The 26310-nt window shown below is 45.5% G+C and overlaps 1 protein-coding gene across 2 annotated transcripts in view; it reads right to left on the minus strand.

Moving 5' to 3' along the window:
- Positions 1 to 26310, minus strand: part of FAR1 (fatty acyl-CoA reductase 1) — an 80823-nt gene that overhangs the window by 45539 nt on the left and 8974 nt on the right. For both annotated transcript variants that reach the window (XM_083164339.1, XM_083164338.1), the window contains exon 2: positions 242 to 444. In XM_083164339.1, coding sequence (XP_083020465.1) covers positions 242 to 430 — 189 coding nt within the window. In that variant the 5' untranslated portion in view covers positions 431 to 444. The remainder of the gene's footprint in view (positions 1 to 241; positions 445 to 26310) is intronic.

A 26310-nucleotide genomic window follows, 5' to 3' on the forward strand; every position in this document is an offset into this window, starting at 1 on the left:
TCGGCTACACTAGCCGATCATATATGGACTTCCACTGCGGGTTAAAAGCGGCCAATGAGCTGGTCACTGAGGCCAAAAAACCACATGTGCCCATTATCCTACAACTCAATGTGACCCGCGACTCCAGTTTTTCACTGGTATAAATGGAAGACAATGACAAGGTTTCTATTGCTGCACCTAGAACAGATGGAACGCTGTAATAAACACTTTCCGTGAGGCCGCAAGGTGCTGTAGAACCTACCTTACAGCTCATCATTTCAGCCACTCTTTCCTGAGGTTTCTGGCCCGCTTTAGGCCGAACCAGCACATACACCATTTTTATTCCCGGACACGACCGCATCAGCTTTTCCAGGAGAACCTTCCCCATAAATCCGGTGGCTCCTGTGATGAGGACATTCTTCCCTCTGTAAAATTCTGGAATGGAAACCATGATGAACCCAAGTCCTAGAGGAGAAAACCACAAAAGAAGTTTATTAGTGGTACAAAACAAATGACTGACAGTTAGAAATGGGCTGACACAAAGCACAAGTACCATGTACAGCCTTCACTGAGCAGCAAAGTCTTCTCAGTCTGTGCACATTAACCCATCTGGCTCAGAAATTCCCAAACTTAGTGCTGCAAAGTAAATCACCGTATATAGTGAACTTTGTGGGATATATATAACTAGTCAGTGGAATATTCAAAGCGGGATTTGAAAGGGTGATAAATGCATATTCACAAGTGTTCTGCTTTTAATATATTTGCCCTTTTAAATTCTTCATCAGAAAAAAAAAACTGCTGGAAGGTGTTGGCTTAGCAAAATAAACGATGCAGATATAGATATGTCAATGCAACAAAAGTTGATCGTATTTACAGCACATTGCATGCTAGGAGCTTGCTAGATCCAGAGGCTGCAGACGTGCAAAGGAGATTTACATTGTTAAAATAAAGGACAAGCAGGCCATGGTGTATGACACTGTATATACCCATTCTGTCCGGACATAACCAGTAAGACACCTTCAATAACGTGATCTACTGTGGACTCTATGCTTGCTTTTGGATAAATGTTATATAGGGAACTAAACAAGTGGTGTGGACATGTGGTCACCACCTTGCAACATGACTTCCTCCGCTGCAAACATGACCTCTGTGCTCCTGGGGAGTGCGGTTACCGGAATAGGGGATGCGAGCAGACGGCTCCGTGTCCTGGAGTAGTACAAGCTCTAGAGCGGAAGTAGGCAGCATGTGGAACTACTAGGTCCAGCATGTACCAACTGCCTGTTCTAAATACTTCCATCTAGGGCTGTTTTTAAGAAACCCAAAACACAATTGGTCACGGGCCAAGGGTGGAGCACAGTTGCATAGTTTCCGATAAAGAAACTGTGTAAACACGCGTGCTTTTATTTTTCATACACGTTCCATTGAAAGGTCCCAATAAAACAAGATATTCCCAGCGACCTAACTCCAGGTGTTTGTATAGGATGCAGGAAAAGGTGGATTCTGCAGGAAATCCCTGATCACTGCCAGAGCTTTCCAGAGCTGGAACTGGCTTACAGCCTGCACTGCGCAGCCGGTCTCCAGGCATCTGTATGCATGATGATCAAACCAGGTACAAACACTGCTGCAGAAAATGGGGGGGGGGGGGCACTACCTCCTGCGTTTCTTGGTGCAAGTTGCTCACTAAGGGCCTGATTCAGACCTGCTTGCTAGGCTGCGCATGTTCACACCACCCAGCCGTATGCCACCATCAAAGGATTTCTCCAGCCTCTACTAAGAAAAGTCAATCTGGACTGACTGTTCTAGTGCCTGTCATGTGAAGTCAACCACCCGCCCCAAGCAGACATTTGCAGGTAAGATGGGGATGCCTATAATGCTGGGCGTTCCCCCGCCCCCATAACTCTCAATATGGAACAAACGCTGCGGCGAGGGTGAAACTCGTCTAAGCCGTTTGCACCCTGGTTCACACCCGATGTTTAGGCCAGAGTGCCGGCGTGGCGCTGGGCCAGAGTGCCGGCGTGGCGCTGGGCCAGAGTGCCGGCGTGGCGCTGGGCCAGAGTGCCGGCGTGGCGCTGGGCCAGAGTGCCGGCGTGGCGCTGGGCCCAAATTCGCCCCCGATGTTTTGGTTTTTTTCCTGTGCAAACCTGAAATATCGGGGGCGAATTTAGTCCGTAGCGAATGGGTCTGATCCGGCCCCTAAATGTAAAGAGGCATACATAAGCTACCATCTTCCTGCGAAGTGCCCAAGGCCTAGCACCACGCCAGTAATGAAACGGGGTAAACAAAATTGGTTTAATGAAGGAGAACATTTTTACGGCTGTCACCAGCAGAGATTTACATTAAACGGATGAAACATTCACTATTATCTAGTTGGTAAAAATCAATAGCAGAGTCGCAGCTACTTGCACTGCTGGAGATAAGCGCAGGCACGCTTATCAAAGCCAACTGCAATCTATTGATTAGCACAGGCCATATACCTAATCACTAGATACAGAACAAATGCTGGAGCAATAACACACAGATAAGTAAGCACTCCATAAAATACTTCCACCGACGGCTAAAATAATCCCTGCACAGAGGCTGTATTGTTGCGGATGGGAGAAGAGGGTATGACACAGGCTGGCACAGTAGTAAATGCCAACACTAGTCACAGAAGATTGGGCTCAGGCTTAAGCAAAGCTTTGCAACAAAATTAAACTACAGCCATTTGGTGGGAATTTATTTTTTTTGCATTATAGAGAATTTCAAAGAAGCCGTAGAACAGTTCTGTAAAACATAACCTATTATCTCTATACTTGTAACGTAAAAACATAAGCTGTGTGCCTATAGAGGCTACCCTACGCATCTCTTTATAAGAAGTGTTCCAATTGTAAAGCATTGCAGGCTGTTCTGTTACGGATTATATGATACCAATAACCCACAATTATCACACACTTTGCTGCCACGTGCCTCAATTTAAAAAAAAAAGAAAAAGAAAATGTTTTACTTCAGGGGTAGTCAAACCTGTCCTGAAGATCTACCAACAGTTCATGTCTGTCAGGACACCTGTGGATCTAGAGTAGGAATGAATGCAGCAGGTTTGAAAATGTGACAGTTCTAATGCTTTCAGAGCGCAAATGCAGGGTCGCACCGGGACTTTTAACCAGTTCAGTCCAGGTGTGACCGTGCATACGCGGTCTGTTTACACTCCAGACAGTGAAGCGGCAATACTGGCGATTTGCTGACATCATCAGTGGCGCGTCATCGGGTGCAGGGGCAGCGCTTATTGCTGGTGCTGCTCCAAACACTGCCTTCTCAATAGTGTGAATGGGAAACTGGTCGCTCGACCCGTTTAACCCCTTCACACCGCCAAGCAACACTGCAACGAACCAGTAAGAACTCTGCTTTCTTAACAGTTCTTATTGCTGTGTTGCTACCCGTTTACGGGACATGGTAACCTTTTTCACATTGCACTAGTTACCGGGTCAAACCGGCTTGTACCCGGTAATTAGCTGCAATGTGAAAGACACCCCTTACAAATTGCTGCTGCTCAAGAAAAAAACACTCATTTCACTTGCCCTACCGATATCTAGATATCAAACCCCTGCGACCTGGCAATGTGAAAGGAGTATTAGTAATGACTGCACCTGTGCACCAGCAGGGTGATGTGGAAAACGTGGACCGTTGGTAGATCTCCAGGAGCGGTTTGGCCACCCCTGCTTTACATGGTAATGCTTGAGAAACAAGTTCCAATAAGGTGCCTTTGAATAGCTTAGCTTTTTATGCCCTGGGCACCCATTACATTAGTCCATAAATGCTGCTGGTGAGGATAGAACCGGCCAACAAATTTATTACACAAACAAAGAGTTTTCTTTATTATGTAGGGAAAAGCCTGAGTGCAGCCAAGCCGGCAAAATGCGCTTCAGGTTAAACTGCGGAGTGTGCGCAAGGTCAAGTTTATGGTGAGAGAGTGACTGACAGATGTTATTAGACCGCTGTGTACATCAAGGGGGAGAAGCAGAATGTACAAGACAAAAGAAGCCTCAAAAAGCAAAAAGGTGAGCATTCCCACAAACGCTGCTAAGTAACATACTGTAGCAATGAGTCGGACTTCAGCGAAGTCTACTGGAGTAATTGGGAGAATACTCTACACAAAGAAAGATCAGATTTAGAAACCGTGATCTGCAGACTGCAGTTACTGAAGTTCATCCCCTGCAGCTGTTCTCAGAGGGGGGGGGGGGGGGGGGGGGGTGGCCGAACAATCCCATCCACACCTTAATACCAGAGGCGCATGTACATATTGGGCTAAATTGAGACCTGTACGCTGAGCTGCCAATTCGCAGCCCTGTCTACTATAGAAAGACCACAGATGCGCACAGTATTCTGTGCGTATGTGCGGGGTTCCCCTGCGAATGGACCAAGCGAAAGTTAACCTTTGTTGGCCACTCGCAAGGTGAGTGACAGACACTGGGCGTTTGGGGGCAGAACACCGGCGGTTTATGGGAGTTCCCCGGCCGTTGGGAGGGCCACTGACATTAGCAGCGGCCTCCTTCTCCCACAGCCTACACAGCGCTGAGTCCAGACTTACTCAGTGCTGCGAGCCGGGGGATAATCGTTCGGTGGCGAGTGATTTTCCTCATGTGTGCAAAGCTACAAACGCATTGGCAGCATGTAGAGCAGTGATTTTCAACCTTTTTACCTTGCGGCACACTAAATAAGATTTTTAAATTCCCAAGGCACACCATGAGATCCCCAAAGGGCAAAACACATTGACCCCCACAGGAGAAAAAAAAAAAAACACAAACCTATTGGCCTCCATATAAAAATCAATCACACTGGTCCCCACAAGCAACAAAAATAAATTACATTGGCCCTTTACATGTAAAGAAGAGACCAGTAAATAACAGTTGAACTGGTGGTGGCTGTAAACTAGTTTGGGCATCTCTAGATCTGGGGGCACACTTGAGAACAGCTCAAGGCACAGTGGTTGAAAAACACTGATGTAGAGGGACGGGAGCTCTGCGGGGCGGCATTTACCTGCTCCGAATACTTGCTATAGAAGATGCCCTGAAAATCGCCCCAATTAAACAACCAGCGTCTAATCCCAGCATGCTTTACCAGACTAATTCCACAAACCTTAAATTACCTCCAGCTCTACCGCTGTCCTAGCTAGTAAGTGATACTATTGTGAACCAGAAAACCATCTGGCTGTTATGCAGGTCACCCAGTAAGTGTACAGTACACACTGCACCGTCACTGAAGGAATAAAGGTCTTCATTACAAAGACGTAAAGTACAAACGGCCTTTCATAGAACAAATACAACCTTGAAACTTTTCTTATCAACTGATACCAATGTTTGCTATTTGAAGCGGACGCTAGAATGGCCAGTGAGGGCAGTGGGTGCGATCAGCAATAGCCAATGCCATCTGAGCACAATAGCTCCACATTGTATTAACACAGCTTTAAAACATGGTCACCGCACAAAGGGCTGCGGGTAGAAGGCTTCATAAAGATGCAGAAAATCCTCACCAGGTCTGTGAACAATCCCGTACTTCTTCCGTACTACTGATAGCCCTGAGCACTGCGGAGAAAAATCGATCAACTTTGACCCGTGTTTCACAGAGTATTTGTGTGTTCTAAAGTTGTATAAGGGGGGGGGGGGCGCTCCCTATAGGGCTGTGAGCAAAGTCTGCAAGTCGGCTGTACAATAAGTGCAACAAACAGCTTGCAAAACGATCACACGTAATTGGATTCTCCATAGGAGTTTATTTTTCTAATAGATTTACAATTTGTACATGTGGGCGGAGAGTGAGCCAAGGTGGCAACCATGGCACCAGGAGAGGTTAACCTTTGTGCCAGTTGTACATGTATTAGCTGTTGGCAGCGAGCAGGATGCCACCCAGGAACACACAGACCTAGGCTCTGGTGTAAGGCAGCCTCTGCATGATACTGGGACCTGGTATAGACAAGTCACAGTGCTTGGAGCGGGAACTAGTGCCAGCAGGTAACACTAGATTAATGAATTGCTGTATATTTAATAGTCTGTGACATGTACCTATAATTAGGATTTGTTTAATTGCACTTAGTGATTCCCTTATAAAGTCATATACAGACTGTCTTCTTTGACTAGGAAAAGGGATAGTAATTGGCATTTCCTAGCAGGACTGAAGAATGACAAAGCTTCGAAAGGGCTAGCATACTATCTCCAGGTGATGTGCCGGCATTATGCAGCATTCTGGGGAATATGTTATTAACGGAAACTTCAGTGTGTAACTATGTAAAGTGTCAGGAAGATTTGGAACAATGCCCCATACACCCTATACAATAGCATATAGTTAACAACAATAATGTCGGCAGCCAGATGATACAGCATATACATACTGAACAATACCGGTAAACGTGATTGTTCAGTGACGTCAATGTGACCCGCTGAACATGTGGGTCATTGGCTATATAGCCAAATTGACTTACCTGTTCAGCCGCGAGGAGTGTACACACTAGAACATATAGTAAATATTATCACTAAGAAAGCCCTTTCCAAGCGATATTAGGGCAGTACGGATGGTGTAATGCCTCACAGCACTGAGGTCATGGGTTCTATCCCCACCATGTGTTATATATACGGGGCAGTACGGACGGTGTAATGGTTAGCATTACTGCCTCACAGCACTGAGGTCATGGGTTCTATCCCCACCATGTGTTATATATACAGGGCAGTACGGATGGTGTAATGGTTACATTACTGCCTCACAGCGCTGAGGTCATGGGTTCTATCCCCACCATGTGTTATATATACAGGGCAGTACGGATGGTGTAATGGTTATAGCATTACTGCCTCACAGCACTGAGGTCATGGGTTCTATACCCACCATTTGTTATATTCACGGGGCATCACGGATGGTGTAATGGTTAGCATTACTGCCTCACAGCGCTGAGGTCATGGGTTCTATTCCCACAATGTGTTATATATACGGGGCAGTACGGATGGTGTAATGGTTATAGCATTACTGCCTCACAGCACTGAGGTCATGGGTTCTATCCCCACCATGTGTTATATATACAGGGCAGTACGGATGGTGTAATGGTTACATTACTGCCTCACAGCGCTGAGGTCATGGGTTCTATCCCCACCATGTGTTATATATACAGGGCAGTACGGATGGTGTAATGGTTATAGCATTACTGCCTCACAGCGCTGAGGTCATGGGTTCTATCCCCACCATGTGTTATATATACAGGGCAGTACGGATGGTGTAATGGTTATAGCATTACTGCCTCACAGCACTGAGGTCATGGGTTCTATCCCCACCATTTGTTATATTCACGGGGCATCACGGATGGTGTAATGGTTAGCATTACTGCCTCACAGCGCTGAGGTCATGGGTTCTATTCCCACAATGTGTTATATATACGGGGCAGTACGGACGGTGTAATGGTTACATTACTGCCTCACAGCGCTGAGGTCATGGGCTCTATCCCCACCATGTGTTATATACACAGGGCAGTACGGACAGTGTAATGGTTACATTACTGCCTCACAGCACTGAGGTCATGAGTTCTATCTCCATGTGTTATATATACGGGGCAGTACGGATGGTGTAATGGTTACATTACTGCCTCACAGCACTGAGGTCATGAGTTCTATCTCCATGTGTTATATATACGGGGCAGTACGGATGGTGTAATGGTTAGCATTACTGGCTTACAGTGCTGAGGTCATGGGTTCTATCCCCACCATGTGTTATATATACGGGGCAGTACGGATGGTGTAATGGTTATAGCATTACTGCCTCACAGCACTGAGGTCATGAGTTCTATCTCCATGTGTTATATATACGGGGCAGTACGGATGGTGTAATGGTTATAGCATTACTGCCTCACAGCACTGAGGTCATGGGTTCTATCTCCATGTGTTATATATACGGGGCAGTACGGATGGTGTAACGGTTATAGCATTACTGCCTCACAACGCTGAGGTCATGGGTTCTATCTCCATGTGTTATATATACGGGGCAGTACGGATGGTGTAACGGTTATAGCATTACTGCCTCACAACGCTGGCCCTTCAGTTTTAAAGGACCTTAATACGCTTTACAGATCTAGCACAGCTTTCTTCTATCCTACTGGAGATGGGCTGGAGATGGGCTAAAGTCACACATCCACTGACGTTCATGTGCATAGACAGGAAGTTCCTGGTGGTATGGCCTTTAGGCAACACCACCGTCCACCCGAAGATTAGTAGCATCAATGGCGCACTGGAACTATAAGGTTGACCTGTTAGACCTTGGAAAATATTCTTCGGAACTTAATGGACCCAAAATATAAATATGTTTTACAATGTTGTAGATCTAGCTGCCCATATACAGGCTGCCCAATCGGACACCAAACTATATAGTTAACTGCATGGTTGTACTAGAGTGGCAAACTCTGACCATTAGCCAACTGGGTATTTAGAAAAATCCCCATCAGCTGTTAACAATCATCTAGTTTCTTTGGCCCAACACATAGAGCAGCCATATGTAATGTGCCTGTAATTTGGGATAAGGGTAACCAGCTGGAGGGAGACAGTGGTTGCTGGAGTAGGCACTGATCCTAACTCCAGTAGGTCACATGAGTAATCAGAAACGGTGACTTATTAAAAGCAAGATGAACTGTACAGCAATCATTCAGTTCATCGATTCTCTTTGCATGTCCCTTATGATAACTGAATACTAGGAGATTAGCTGTGGTTGTTTACTTTAAACTTTAGTAGGTTTCCAGCCCGACTGGAATCCACCTCACTACACATACACCACAGAAGCAACGTACAACAAAATAGAGTAGTAGTGATTGATCTTAAGAAATATGTGGCATTTATTTAAAGGCAGTTTACGGTTTTTGTCCCGTCCTTCAAATGATGTCACTTATACAAGCCCTCTTCCAACGCTTACCGAAGCCTGTGCTTCATCTTTTCCAGTTGTGTTTATGTTGTAGTGTGGTTGCCCTAGGTTACCACATACAGTATCTTTTGTGCCATCTGCTTCACATACATATATACCAGGTGACCATACAGGCCAAACAATAGGTTGGTATCGGCATCCAATGCTGAGGATAGCCGCAGTCAGGAGATGAGTCCCGATGGTCCAGATCCTCATACCTAGTAGGCAAGTATACTAAGCCCCAACCTTCCCTACCTGTATCCTAAGCCAAACTCCCTGCCCCACCACCCCCGCAGCAGCCTAACCCACCAACTCTCCCACAGCCTAACCATAATCTTCCCTGGCATACTTCCAATTGTAATGCTGACAGTTGGGATTCCAGCACCGGAATGGTCAGCGATGTTGGGGTCCAAGGGCCAGTCTAATGGGCCCCATACATCAGCAATCACAATTTATGGATTTTCAGATATAGGGATATTTTGGCCAGATAAATGGATTTTACAATCTATCTGACTTTGCCCACACATTACAGATTTATTTCAGTGATCGGCAGATTTTTCCATCTAAAGATTGCATCTTCAGATCTGGAAATTGCCCAATCGATTGCTGTTCATAATGTAAATAGATGAAGAAGACGAATTGGGAATGCCCACACATATAATAAAGATCTGCAGATAATACCAGATTATTAAGCATGTTTAAAAACCTGATTAAGCAATCGATTGGCGATTTTGATTGGGATTGCCAAAAGGGGGAGCCCACACATCTAAAATTAATTGTGGCAATCATCTCCATATCTGAAAATTGTCACAATTAATTGCTGATGTATGGGGCCCTTAACTGGTGTCAGTAGTCTGACTGCCGGCATCCCAACTGCTGGTATGCTAACAGATTCACCATACAACCGGCTAATTATACAAAGGCTTGGCTGAAAAGTACACATGAAGAAAGGTAGAAAACCAATGCATTTACTCAATTCCACCTCAAGGGGCCTATCCTGCTTAGCTCACAGTTACCACAGGTAAAGACCACCCTTACAGTGCACCCGGACTCACTGATTTGTGTCGTTTTTACAACGGCAACTCACATCCAATAGTATTGGCCCCAAAATTGTCAACAACAAAAAAAAAAAACCAACACACATTATACAAACAGAGATTCTTGCTTCATAGCCACTAACATTGTGTCATTCACAGTCATCTTAGAAAGCACTAAGCAATTCAAAGAAAATAACTGTCTTAAGAAGGTTATTGTAAAGTAGATTAGGGCGTAAGGATATACGTATTCCGGTCTTTATCTGGCCGACATCCACAGATGATTTACATCTGTTTTAAATCCGTTTTGGCACCCAAATGCTCTAACCGCAGCATTATAAAAAGACTATTAGAGGAGGAGGAGGAGGTGTCCCAACAAACAGATTACAGAACCTTGTTTGCTTACATCTCGCAGCACAAGTTGGTTTCCGGCTGAATGCCAGGCGCTGCTCGTCGTGATCACACAGCAAGTGTTCGCAATCAGAGAATAAAAAGTAACCTAGGGAAAAAAATGCTGTGTACGGAGAGGAAAGCGGTAACATTAGAGGACTGTAAAGCGATCTCCTCCAGAGACCGTACATCAAGGCCTAGGAGCACGTGGTCAGATTGCTTTGTGTGGCTCTTTATACTGCTACTAATGATTATTGCCATTGTAATAGTATGCATGCAGGTGATCTTCCAGGGCCAGTATCCCCCTCACCAGGGAGGGGGGAGGGCACTTTGATGCAGAACAATTCACTATAAGCCATAACAGCATTTGTGCTATATACTAGATTATTGCTGGTACACATTGTATGAGCGCATAACAAATGGTTCCTGTGTTTATAAGGTTGTCAGGGGCAACATATGGGAAACACAGAGGAACGCAGCACACAGCTTACTCAGACTGCACAGGCCAAGTAACAGTGCTTGAAATTGATGCAGCAAAGTCCACTCTGGAGTCCTTCTGGGTCTACTTCTACGGAGTCCATTGCTGCTCAAAAAACCACCACATGGTGCGACCAGACACGGACATACCATGACCATGGCGTTCAGCTTGCATCTCTCTTCTTTCAGTTTGCCTTAGCTCTTTTGATACCACTCTCATTTTCAGTCTGTTTCGTTTGTGGTCCACTTTCCATTTACAGCTGTATCCATCAAGGTTGGCTACAGTCCACGGACTTCAACCTACTTAATAATTACTCCTGCAGTTCCAGGAACATCAAGCTGCTTGGACAAAGCCTTATGGCCTTTAACATTAATGTGCTCATCTAGAATCTCCACAGCTACCTCTCTCCTTTGTCATCGGCGGTCCATGTTCAGTGTGTGCACACAATGATACCAAACAGCAGTGACTACCTTTCTCCATTTCAATAGGCTAAATGGCTGATCACAAGATTGTAAACAAATCTGATCATTTAAAAAAAAAAAAAAAAGTCCAGGCCTAGGTCCTCAAGCTTGGTCCACAAGACTCCACACAGGTCATATTTTCCAGGTCACCAGTAGAATTTTAAAATGTGACAGTATGGAGTCCTGAGGACCGAGTTAGAGTACCACTGCTAGACAATAATAGATTTGAAAGGACAAGAGGTTCCAGGAGGAATGAAGCATTGCTCTAATGACCTGTAAGCGTAACAACAAATTCGACCAAGTCTGAATATTATCCTGAACAAACCAAGCAGGTCATAATAACCCAGAGCTATTTTGCGAATGTTAAAATGACTACACAGTGACATTTGTTCCTTTTCCAGGTTTCACTTTGCCTTGAGCAGTAAGAATCTTGGAGTCTTCCCTTCACAAACTTAACACTGGCATATGCCACAAGAACCTGGCACTGCACGAGAAATAAGTACCACAGTTACGTTGCGTTGTCTTTTCTCTGAAATATCCTCCTGACAAGGTTAAATCAATAAAAAAATAAAAATATTAACAAAATATATATTAAAAAATTCAGCAAATTAGTAGCCTGTCCAGTCTACCGTTTATTACCAAATTGGTGTTTACTTCATAAAAGCCTATCTTAGGCCTAATAATCCTGTGGCACGGCTGGGATACAGATAGGCCCTCCTACATTTCCAACCAATTTTTTGTCCTGTGCGATTGGCACAATCCCTTGTTTCCTCCTACATATACAGCCGCAACACGCCGCGCAGCAGGAGTTGCCTGTTGAGAGCTAGCCGACAGATTTCATGCAACCGTTGGGCATCTTCAAATGGTCAAAACTGCATCTTCGTCACCAGGAGACTGTGATTTATTTAACATGTAGCACAAAGGAACTAAGTAATTCATGTTAATCAGCACAGTCCCCTAGGGTGTCCTAGTCGCAGCACTAGGCCGTATTCAAATGTTATCACCACCAGCAACAAACAGAAGGCCCCCAACTGAGCTATTGAAATGTAGGTTAGTCCGGGTGCGTCAGGCTGCCAGCGTCAGCTCGCACCTCTTGGGGTGTAACGAGTAGAAATGCGCAAATTCACCAGTCTGAGCGCTCAAATTGGACTTTTCACACTAGTTTAGCTGCTATGTGCAGTTACACCCCAACGAGCGCAGAATAAAAAAAAAAAAAAAAACATCAATTAAGTATTGCATCGTGATCTCCCATCGCTTGGATTAGAGATTGAGTGCTATATATCAATTATATTTATGGTGTAATGGTTATAGCATTACTGCCTCACAGCACTGAGTTCACGGGTTCTATTCCCACCATGTGTTATATATACGGGGCAGTACGGACGGTGTAATGGTTATAGCATTACTGCCTCACAGCACTGAGGTCATGGGTTCTATTCCCACCATGTGTTATATATACGGGGCATTACGGACGGTGTAATGGTTAGCATTACTGCCTCACAGCACTGAGTTCACGGGTTCTATTCCCACCATGTGTTAAATATACGGGGCAGCACGGATGGTGTAATGGTTATAGCATTACTGCCTCACAGCACTGAGGTCATGGGTTCTATCCCCACCATGTGTTATATATACGGGGCAGTACGGATGGTGTAATGGTTACATTACTGCCTCACAGCACTGAGGTCATGGGTTCTATCCCCACCATGTGTTATATATACGGGGCAGTACGGACGGTGTAATGGTTATATTACTGCCTCACAGCACTGAGGTCATGGGTTCTATCCCTACCATGTGTTATATATACGGGGCAGTACAGATGATGTAATGGTTATAGCATTACTGCCTACAGCACTGAGGTCATGGGTTCTATCCCCACCATGTGTTATATATACGGGGCAGTACGGATGGTGTAATGGTTAGCATTACCGCCTCACAGCGCTGAGGTCATGGGTTCTATCCCCACCATGGCCCTGACTGTGTGGAGTTTGTATATTCTCCCCGTGCTTGCGTGGGTTTACTCCTGTTTCCTCCCACAATCCAAAAATATACTGGTAGGTCAATTGGCTTCCAACAAAATGAACCCTAGAATGTCTGTGTGTGCGTGTACATGTGGTAGCGAATATATAATATAAGCTCCACTGGGGCAGGGACTGATGTGAGTGTTCAACTATTCTCTGTAAAGCGCTGTGGAATATGTGTGCGCTATATAAGTAACTGTTAAAGCTGCAGCAGCGATGTAGAACACATCTGTAGATGGGCATTTAACATAAGGTTGTAAGCACAGATAAAACGTCTCAGATTATTCATCATTGACCAATGAACAATGAAGTGCACACACCTCGTTACCTGCCCAACTGCAATTAGCAAAGCTTTTTGTGGCGCGGGATAAAAAAAACCAAGCACTCAGGAGCACAGACAGGCTTCATTTAGCCTAACTGCATGGTAACGAAGCGCCATCAGCTGCGACTCGTACAGCAAGTGATAGCAGGAAGGCTGACCAAGGGATTTCAGACCGGTGTTACAGGTTACAGCAGCTTGTGTCATTCCTGGAAAGCAAACACAACCCAACGCTAAACCCGGAATAAAATAACCATTTACTATTCGGAAGCTGTCACCAACTGTTTGCTTTGGTTACAGAGGGGAAAGACTGTGCACGGTTACAGGAAAAAGCTTTATACTATGACAGACTGCTCTGCAACTGGGGGAGGGGGGTGCTAGGGTATCACTTGCCTGGTGCTGGATGTGATAGCAGGGAGGGAAAGAAACCAAACACAAACCCCCAGAAAATGGCTGCAGCTATCACCAGGTTACACAACCACATTGGGTGCTTTGGGGATAGCATGGAGTTTGGCACGCTCTGAAGCGATTACATATGTCCCATGTGCATGATATAACAATGCAAAACAGTCCGTCAACCCTCAGGGAAAGCGTTTGATTGGTTATTAGAGATCACACGCAGTGGAGCATTTTATCTCTGCAACATCCCCAGCAAAATCCGGCACCTCAGCTCAGAGTCAGTGAGCCAGATACGGTCCATGGCTGCACTGAGAGTTCCTACTGTGCCAAGTGCTACCAGCCAATCAATGATGTTCTTCTCCCTCTGGGACCAATAGAACAGGCTGCGATTAGCGGAGAGCTGGCTTCCTTTAGGAAGTCATTCCTTGTCTTGTCACCTGGCAATTAGGCGAAGCAGCCCATAGAAGCCAGGTTTTTTTTGCACACAGGCAATCCTGCCACCATTTGTGTGCATGCGCAAAAGTTGGCGGTACTACACGAGCTGAAACCCATTAAATACATTATAAGAATGCAAATTAGAAGCTTTAAAATAACTTCTTATTTCTACCCGGTAATTTGCTGATTAACGCGGATATTTCTTCTGTGTGAAAAAAGGTCAACGCAGGTGAATATTCCCAGGCCTGCGAATCTGGTAAAAACCAGGGTCTAAGATCTGGGAAGGTTATCCTGGGTTGACCCTTTAACACAAGGAACAGGACCAGTGTTGAACAGGAAATTACTGGGGAAGGAATGCCTGGCCGGGTAGTCTGCTTTTCTGTGTGATAAGGGTATTAGCGATCAATCCAATCTACTCAACCTCACATGCAAGGGGGACAAGGTGACATTGCCACAGTGTGTAGGCAACAACAACAGAACTAGACTCCAATGTGACCCAATCTTACCCCAGATTTGTGGATTTCCTTAGGCAGCCCTATGTGGAACACAGCCACACCTATTCACAACTGCCAGTAAATTGCGGGTAATTGGATTATCTCATGGGTACTTGCTGGCAACACGTAACCAACTTTTACCCATCTTTTGACCAATTTATTAGTCCACAAATCAAAAAATTTTCTTCAGATTAATTTCTCCCCAATTAAATGATTTTGTTGTATGCAAGCATTATGACCCAATTAGGGTATGTACTTTAGTCATCCTGAATGTCTACAGCTTTTGTGGTACCACAAGTCCCAGCATTCTTGCCTTTGCTGTAGCGCTGGACCTATGGCTGTTTGCAGAGAATTATCTTACGATTCAGAACCACATTACAATGGCATCGGTCACTGTAATAACAGACCGATCTCACATATGGGGCTGTACAGACAGAACTAAAGGACGTTGTGTCGGATCTTTACCGCCAAGGCTGTGCGCCCAAATGATGGAGAGCATAAAACCAAGCGTATGCCTGGGAGGATGAGTGCACTGGGAGATATACAGCCAGTTACATGCACTCAATACAATTACAGATGATTGCCTTCAACTATGCATCAACCTTAATTAATGCATCAGTCAAAAGACTGCAAGAGTCCGCTGCGAGACGGTATAAGGCAATGGGCCGGTTTCAGCATTTCTCTGCATTTGGGAACAAACAATTTATCATTTGCTCCCACACACCAGCTGACCATCATCCAGACTAGTTAGCTGATTGGGACGATAATCTTCTGATGTGTGGCCAGCTTTATTATCACCATCATCATCTCAGCCTGCACAACCGTTACCACCATTGTGCGTAGGCAACAGAAAACGCACGCGTTCAAAAGTGAACTGAGCAAATGTAATCTGCATGTCACCGCGGCGACCGTACCACACCGCCAGTAGCACAGCGCAATTTCCTTACCAGCAACTACAACAGTTATGTCACTACTTTACATGTATCAAGTATTCGCTCTTCGGTTACAGTGGTGTCAAAGTCATGGGCCTCCAGCTGTTGTGGAACTACACATCCAGGCATGCACTGCCACAGGTTTTATGTAATGGATTGCTAAAAAAGTGGCAGGGCATGCTGGCACATGTAGTTCCACAACAGCTGGCCATGAGTTTGACATCACTGGGTGAAAACATTTGGGCAGTGGAGTCCCTGACTGATCTGGTATTCTATGTAATTTGTCTGTGTGAAGATCCCCTCCAAGGTACAGTACGGAGTAATCTGTATACGGTTAATAAGGAAGTCACATGCATCCTGCCAGCTTTCTCATTTACAATAGGTTTTCTGCTGAATTGGTAAGACGAATACGCATGTACAAGACCAGACGATAGCGCGAGTCTCAGCTAATAAGCTTCCTATTCGGATGTGCTGCTGCAGAGACGCGCCTCGCCAAGGATTATTCCCTGAATTTCAGGCGCTGACAGCATGAGAAACAAAAACATGGCAGAGTCAGCGAGAAGTAAATTAATGTTATATCTACAGGACACTACATCATTACAGTACAGCCCATACCGTAGCTGCAATACTGTGTGTCCAGGCAGCACTGCAGGCTGGCAGAGCCGATGTGCTACTGAGGAGCCAAATCCTTAAACGTAAAAACAAACTACATATTTTAAAGCGCCAGCATATTCCGCTGCTCTGTAAATTAAGGAACACATTTATAAAAATCTATTTTCATGTAAAGTGAAAATGATAAATATAAATACATAAATTCAATCCCAGGAGATATTTCCGACAGGTAGAAATATGAACCAAGGTTAGGTCAAATTGACATTCAACATGCTTAATGTCAGTCCGTGTATAGTCAAAACCAGCCGCAGATTCCACAATCCAATGGTTGCTTTCGACAATGCAGATACCATGCTATCTAGTACACAGAGCATACAATGTGCTACAGAACCGCACTTCCTGTACTAGATACCGTGCCATCTAGTACACAGAGCATACAATGTGCTACAGCAGCTGCTTCCTGTACTAGATACTGTACCATGCCATCTAGTACACAGAGCATACAATGTGCTACAGAACCGCGCTTCCTGTACTAGATACCATGCCATCTAGTACAGAGCATACAATGTGCTACAGCACCGTGCCTCCTGTAATGGATACCATGCCATCTAGTACACAGAGCATACAATGTGCTACAGCAGCTGCTTCCTGTACTAGATACTGTACCATGCCATCTAGTACACAGAGCATACAATGTGCTACAGAACCGCGCTTCCTGTACTAGATACCATGCCATCTAGTACAGAGCATACAATGCGCTACAGCACCGTGCCTCCTGTAATGGATACCATGCCATCTAGTACACAGAGCATACAATGTGCTACAGCACCGTGCTTCCTGTACTAGATACCATGCCATCTAGTACACAGAGCATACAATGCGCTACAGCACAGTGCTTCCTGTACTAGATACCATGCCATCTAGTACACAGAGCATACAATGCGCTACAGCACCGTGCTTCCTGTAATGGATACCGTGCCATCTAGTACACAGAGCATACAATGCGCTACAGCACAGTGCTTCCTGTACTAGATACCATGCCATCTAGTACACAGAGCATACAATGCGCTACAGCACAGTGCTTCCTGTAATGGATACCGTGCCATCTAGTACACATAGCATACAATGCGCTACAGCAGCTGCTTCCTGTACTAGATACCATGCCATCTAGTACACAGAGCATACAATGCACTACAGCACCGCGCTTCCTGTACTAGATACCATGCCATCTAGTACACAGAGCATACAATGCGCTACAGCACCGTGCTTCCTGTAATGGATACCGTGCCATCTAGTACACATAGCATACAATGCGCTACAGCACCGTGCTTCCTGTAATGGATACCGTGCCATCTAGTACACAGAGCATACAATGCGCTACAGCACAGTGCTTCCTGTACTAGATACCATGCCATCTAGTACACAGAGCATACAATGCGCTACAGCACAGTGCTTCCTGTAATGGATACCGTGCCATCTAGTACACATAGCATACAATGCGCTACAGCAGCTGCTTCCTGTACTAGATACCATGCCATCTAGTACACAGAGCATACAATGCACTACAGCACCGCGCTTCCTGTACTAGATACCATGCCATCTAGTACACAGAGCATACAATGCGCTACAGCACCGTGCTTCCTGTAATGGATACCGTGCCATCTAGTACACATAGCATACAATGCGCTACAGCAGCTGCTTCCTGTACTAGATACCATGCCATCTAGTACACAGAGCATACAATGTGCTACAGCACCGTGCTTCCTGTACTAGATACCATGCCATCTAGTACACAGAGCATACAATGTGCTACAGCAGCTGCTTCCTGTACTAGATACCATGCCATCTAGTACACGGAGCATACAATGCGCTACAGCACCGTGCTTCCTGTACTAGATACCAAGACATCTAGTACACAGAGCATACAATGTGCTACAGCAGCTGCTTCCTGTACTAGATACCATGCCATCTAGTACACAGAGCATACAATGTGCTACAGAACCGCGCTTCCTGTACTAGATACCGTGCCATCTAGTACACAGAGCATACAATGTGCTACAGCACCGTGCTTCCCGTGATAGATACCATGCCATCTAGTACACAGAGCATACAATGTGCTACAGCAGCTGCTTCCTGTACTAGATACCATGCCATCTAGTACACGGAGCATACAATGCGCTACAGCACCGCGCTTCCTGTACTAGATACCGTGCCATCTAGTACACGGAGCATACAATGCGCTACAGCAACGTGCTTCCTGTACTAGATACCAAGCCATCTAGTACACAGAGCATACAATGTGCTACAGCACCGTGCTTCCTGTACTAGATACCATGCCATCTAGTACACAGAGCATACAATGTGCTACAGCACCGTGCTTCTAGTACTAGATACCGTGCCATCTAGTACACATAGCATACAATGCACTACAGCACCGCGCTTTCTGTTATGGATACCATGCCATCTAGTACACAGAGCATACAATGCGCTACAGCACCGCGCTTCCTGAACTAGATACCGTGCCATCTAGTACACAGAGCATACAATGTGCTACAGCACCGCGCTTCCTGTACTAGATACCGTGCCATCTAGTACACAGAGCATACAATGTGCTACAGCAGCTGCTTCCTGTACTAGATACCGTGCCATCTAGTACACGGAGCATACAATGTGCTACAGCACCGTGCTTCCTGGACTAGATACTGTACCGTGCCATCTAGTACACAGAGCATACAATGTGCTACAGCAGCTGCTTCCTGTACTAGATACTGTACCATGCCATCTAGTACACAGAGCATACAATGTGCTACAGCAGCTGCTTCCTGTACTAGATACCATGCCATCTAGTACACAGAGCATACAATGTGCAACAGCAGCTGCTTCCTGTACTAGATACCATGCCATCTAGTACACAGAGCATACAATGCACTACAGCACCGCGCCTCTAGTACTAGATACCGTGCCATCTAGTACACGGAGCATACAATGTGCTACAGCACCGTGCTTCCTGGACTAGATACCATGCCATCTAGTACACAGAGCATACAATGCGCTACAGCACCGTGCTTCCTGGACTAGATACCATGCCATCTAGTACACGGAGCATACAATGTGCTACAGCACCGTGCTTCTAGTACTAGATACCGTGCCATCTAGTACACAGAGCATACAATGCGCTACAGCACCGTGCTTCCTGGACTAGATACCATGCCATCTAGTACACAGAGCATACAATGTGCTACAGCACCGCGCTTCCTGTACTAGATACCAAGCCATCTAGTACACAGAGCATACAATGTGCTACAGCAGCTGCTTCCCATACTAGATACCATGCCATCTAGTACACAGAGCATACAATGCACTACAGCACCGTGCTTCCTGTACTAGATACCATGCCATCTAGTACACAGAGCATACAATGCGCTACAGCACCGCGCTTCCTGTACTTGATACCATGCCATCTAGTACACAGAACATACAATGCGCTACAGCACCGCGCTTCCTGTACTTGATACCATGCCATCTAGTACACAGAACATACAATGCGCTACAGCACCGTGCTTCCTGTACTAGATTTGATGCCATCTAGTACACAGAGCATACAATGTGCTACAGCACCGCGCTTCCCGTAATGGATACCATGCCATCTAGTACACAGAGCATACAATGCGCTACAGCACCGCGCTTCCTGTACTAGATACCATGCCATCTAGTACACAGAGCATATAATGTGCTACAGCACCGCACCTCTAGTACTAGATACCGTGCCATCTAGTACACAGAGCATACAATGTGCTACAGCAGCTGCTTCCTGTACTAGATACCATGCCATCTAGTACACAGAGCATACAATGTGCTACAGAACCGCGCTTCCTGTACTAGATACCGTGCCATCTAGTACACAGAGCATACAATGTGCTACAGCACCGTGCTTCCCGTGATAGATACCATGCCATCTAGTACACAGAGCATACAATGTGCTACAGCAGCTGCTTCCTGTACTAGATACCATGCCATCTAGTACACAGAGCATACAATGTGCTACAGAACCGCGCTTCCTGAACTAGATACCATGCCATCTAGTACACAGAGCATACAATGCGCTACAGCACCGTGCCTCCTGTAATGGATACTATGCCATCTAGTACACAGAGCATACAATGCGCTACAGCACCGTGCTTCCTGTACTAGATACCATGCCATCTAGTACACAGAGCATACAATGCGCTACAGCACCGCGCTTCCTGTACTTGATACCATGCCATCTAGTACACAGAACATACAATGCGCTACAGCACCGTGCTTCCTGTACTAGATACCATGCCATCTAGTACACAGAGCATATAATGTGCTACAGCACCGTGCTTCCTGAACTAGATACCATGCCATCTAGTACACAGAGCATACAATGTGCTACAGCACCGCGCTTCCTGTAATGGATACCAAGCCATCTAGTACACAGAGCATACAATGCGCTACAGCAACGTGCTTCCTGTACTAGATACCATGCCATCTAGTACACAGAGCATACAATGCGCTACAGCACCGCGCTTCCTGTACTAGATACCGTGCCATCTAGTACACCGAGCATACAATGCGCTACAGCACCGCGCTTCCTGTACTTGATACCATGCCATCTAGTACACAGAACATACAATGCGCTACAGCACCGTGCTTCCTGTACTAGATACCATGCCATCTAGTACACAGAGCATACAATGCGCTACAGCACCGTGCTTCCTGTAATGGATACCGTGCCATCTAGTACACAGAGCATACAATGCGCTACAGCAGCTGCTTCCTGTACTAGATACCGTGCCATCTAGTACACAGTGCATACAATGCGCTACAGCACCGCGCTTCCTGTACTAGATTACCATGCCATCTAGTACACAGAGCATATAATGTGCTACAGCACCGTGCTTCCTGTACTAGATACCATGCCATCTAGTACACAGAGCATACAATGCGCTACAGCAACGTGCTTCCTGTACTAGATACCATGCCATCTAGTACACAGAGCATACAATGCGCTACAGCACCGTGCTTCCTGTAATGGATACCGTGCCATCTAGTACACAGAGCATACAATGCGCTACAGCAGCTGCTTCCTGTACTAGATACCGTGCCATCTAGTACACAGAGCATACAATGCGCTACAGCAGCTGCTTCCTGTACTAGATACCGTGCCATCTAGTACACAGTGCATACAATGCGCTACAGCACCGTGCTTCCTGGACTAGATACTGTGCCATCTAGTACACAGAGCATACAATGTGCTACAGCAGCTGCTTCCTGTACTAGATACCATGCCATCTAGTACACAGAGCATACAATGCGCTACAGCACCGTGCTTCCTGTACTAGATACCATGCCATCTAGTACACAGAGCATACAATGCGCTAAAGCACCGCGCTTCCTGAACTAGATACCATGCCATCTAGTACACAGAGCATACAATGCGCTACAGCACCGCGCTTCCTGTACTATATACCATGCCATCTAGTACACGGAGCATACAATGTGCTACAGCAGCTGCTTCCTGTACTAGATACCGTGCCATCTAGTACACAGAGCATACAATGCACTACAGCACCGTGCTTCCTGGACTAGATACCATGCCATCTAGTACACGGAGCATACAATGTGCTACAGCACCGTGCTTCCCGTACTAGATACCATGCCATCTAGTACACAGAGCATACAATGCGCTACAGCACCGCGCTTCCTGTACTTGATACCATGCCATCTAGTACACAGAACATACAATGCGCTACAGCAGCTGCTTCCTGTACTAGATACCATGCCATCTAGTACACAGAGAATACAGAGAATACAATGTGCTACAGCGCCGCGCTTCCTGTACTAGATACGATGCCATCTAGTACACAGAGCATACAATGTGCTACAGCACCGCGCTTCCCGTAATGGATACCATGCCATCTAGTACACAGAGCATACAATGTGCTACAGCACAGCGCTTCCTGTACTTGATACCATGCCATCTAGTACACAGAACATACAATGCGCTACAGCACCGTGCTTCCTGTAATGGATACCATGCCATCTAGTACACAGAACATACAATGCGCTACAGCAGCTGCTTCCTGTACTAGATACCATGCCATCTAGTACACAGAGCATACAATGTGCTACAGCACCGTGCTTCCTGTAATGGATACCATGCCATCTAGTACACAGAGCATACAATGTGCTACAGCACCGTGCTTCCTGTACCAGATACCATGCCATCTAGTACACAGAGCATACAATGTGCTACAGCACCGTGCTTCCTGTAATGGATACCATGCCATCTAGTACACAGAGCATACAATGTGCTACAGCACCGTGCTTCCTGTAATGGATACCATGCCATCTAGTACACATAACATACAATGCGCTACAGCACCGGGCTTCCTGTACTAGATACCATGCCATCTAGTACACAGAGCATACAATGTGCTACAGCACCGTGCTTCCTGTACTAGATACCGTGCCATCTAGTACACAGAGCATACAATGTGCTACAGCACCGTGCTTCCTGTACTAGATACCATGCCATCTAGTACACAGAGCATACAATGCGCTACAGCACCGCGCTTTCTGTACTTGATACCATGCCATCTAGTACACGGAGCATACAATGCGCTACAGCACCACGCTTCCTGTACTAGATACCGTGCCATCTAGTACACAGAGCATACAATGCGCTACAGCACCGTGCTTCCTGTACTACATACCATGCAACCTAGTAAACGCACGGGCTGCACAGACTTTATGTGCTGTGCAATGGTAGGTACAGGGAGCGCGCATCTCATCGCACTGCCCTGTCGCACCCTGTATGGGCACCTATACAAGACTGGTATGGATCATAGGGTCAATACTTTCTAGGTAGACAGTGACTAGGTCGAACCATGAATTATTATTATCCAGCAAACCGCGTGCTTTGGTGCAGTCGAATACTGCTGAAGTAAGAAAGGATGAGCACATGAGGTAAGCGGTCCCCGCTCGTGAGAGCTTACATTCTAAAGGATGGATGACAGGAAGGTCAACATGAATCTCAGAAGAATTGGGGGGTCCATGTTGACATTGCACTCTGCAAAAATTTACCGTTACCCATAGCAGTCCACGTGGATAAAGAATGTGAAAGCCCAAAGAAAAAAAAAAAAAAAAAAGTTTGAAAAATTCCTATCAACCTTTTTGTATGTCGACTACCGCCATGTTGACCTACTGCTTGTGTTGACTTTTGTCAATGTCAACCTAGAGCAGTGATGGAGAGCCTTGTCGGTCCAGCTGTTGAATTACACATCCCAGCATGCCCTGCAACAGTTTTAGCAGGGCCAGAAGAGCAATAATGTTGCAGGGCATGATGGGAAACGTATTTCAACCACAGCTGGAGTGCCAAGATTCTCCATCACTGACCTAGAGCATATTAACCAGAGCCGGATGAATCAAGCTTTCAAAAAGTGATCAAGTAGAGAGAGATAAACCACCAGCCAATCAGCTCCTAACTGCAATGTTACAGGCTGGATATAAAAAATGACAGGAGCGCATTGGCTGGTAGTTTATCACTCTCCACTTTATCACACATTTGATGCTCGGCGCACAAGGCCCACAGTGCGGCAGATTCAAGTGTTTGTACAAAGGTCCTGTAACTCTAACGTGACTATTATATTTTATAACGTTTCCCAGATTACATGTTTCAATGTGAAGGTCATTTGCTGGCAGGGAGTTACTTACGAGATCTACACAAGTTTTGCCTTCAGGAAATAAAGCGATGTGTCCCATTATGCAACATCCTAAACCACCAAATACAAGGAGGCATTTCACATGTGTAGGCCTCATACATTACACACAGCGTTACATCAGCCCTACACATTACAGACTTTAATCGGACAGTGTTATACCAACCTCAAATAGAGCAGTTGTGCGCTAAGTAAACGACAAAAAACAAGAACAGATTATTACAAGGTATTAAATCATTTTTTGGGGGCTTAACTGAGTGCCAACGTCTGAGATGTTCAAAATACCAGCGTCGCTCACATTTGTTATATAAATTCAAAAAAAAAAAGTGTGAAAAAGATTAGGGGCCAGATGCTCTAAGCTTCAAAAGGGATAAAATGGAGAGTGATAAACAACCAATCCTCTCCTGTCTGATATTTCACAAACACCGTCTGTGATATGGCAGGTAGGAGCTGATTGGCTGGCTGTTTATCAATCTCTATTTTATCACTTTTGAAGCTTAGTGCATCTGGCCACAGATTTCTTATATAAAATATAAACATTACAGGTCTTTATGATAAATAAAAATGTTTGCTTGGCAATTTTTACACCTATTTTGACAAATTCACTTGGCACTCAAAGGGTTCATTTACTTTTACTTGGACCCTAGGCAGGCACTTGGGATGTGTGGAGGTCCCAGATCCCAAATGTCCCAAGTGCAAATAGCTGTCCTGAGCACAGAAGTATTATTTTATATTCTGTGTAAACATAAGTATATTTACACTTCAGGTTTTACCTGTTAGTGATTTTATTGATGAGCTTTAGGCTGAGACTGGATTACAAAGGAAAACGGCAATGTCTGAATGTTGCTTTTAGCGCAGGGTTGGACTAGCCCGCAGGCGTACAGGGGAAACCACCAGTAGGCCCCACCCCCTCTTGGGACAATGGCGTTTATTCTGCAGTGCATTGCCATTACACTAGCATTCCTGCACCACCAGTGTTTCCTCTAATATATCTATATCATGGGAACCAGGCCATGCACTCTCTTACGCATAACCAAACCTCTGATGCAGCTGGCCACAACCCCTCTGGAGAATAGCCACACCCATAAACAAGGACACCTAGCACTGCATTCCCGGTTGGCACTTCATGTCCCAGTGCGGCACTGTCTTAAGAGTGTCAAGTTTTTCTAATATGGATACAACCTTTCACAATCTAAGATTGGGATTAGACTTCCGACAAATGGTAATTATTTTTAACATAGAAGGGGACTGTTGTAACCAGCATCATAACAGGAAAGCAGTGTGCCCCATTGGCTCTGCTGTAAGCTGCAGCCCTGTACGACCGCACCCCTGGCGACTGTTGTAGTTTTGTTACTTCTAGTCTGGTCATACTGGTATTTATTTTTAAAAAGTTTGAGCGCTGATGTATGATCATCCTCAGTTGTGAGCTGCGTGAGGATTCCATAAGTGTGGCCAAGAATTGGTTTTTATACTAGAGATTCATTTTTGATCTGATCTCATGTAAATGTTGAGTATACCAGGTGCAGCCAAAGCAAAGATCACAGCAAAGTGAAATTAAAACTGTGCAAAAGAAAAAAAAAACATTTTTTAATCGATTCTCATGTGACCAGTCCGATTCCTGCTTAGTGCTGTTTACCCAACTCCACCTTTACAATCCAGGTTTTAAGGATACTAGGTTTGAGCACTAGCAGCTTATTTACTACCTCAGCCAATATAATTTAACCATCTGGACTCAGCTTGTACCAGTCGGATCTGGTCCTGACACAATTTCATGCCACAAACCGTGTGCACACAACGTCCAACATGTGAAGGTTTCTTTTTACATCACCTCAGCGATGTTCAGGAACAATAATGCTGCTTTCAGACCGCATAATGCTGCTTTCAGACCGCATAACTGGCTTTGACCCTGTATTTGGAAACGTTTCCAAAAACGGGTCTGCCAGATAAAACCCCTTTCAGACCGCAGCACTTAAACGGTATATTACCGTTTAAGTGCCGATTTTTTGACACTGGCAGACCCGTTTTTGGAAACTTTCCAAATACAGGGTTAAAGCCAGTGCAGCCTTCAGCACTCCCCTCCGTGCAGCTCCCCCCCCCCCTCGCGTGTCGACCGAGC

Source organism: Crinia signifera, chromosome 11 (assembly GCF_055691185.1).
Source record: "Crinia signifera chromosome 11, ASM5569118v1, whole genome shotgun sequence".
NCBI lineage: Eukaryota > Metazoa > Chordata > Amphibia > Anura > Myobatrachidae > Crinia > Crinia signifera.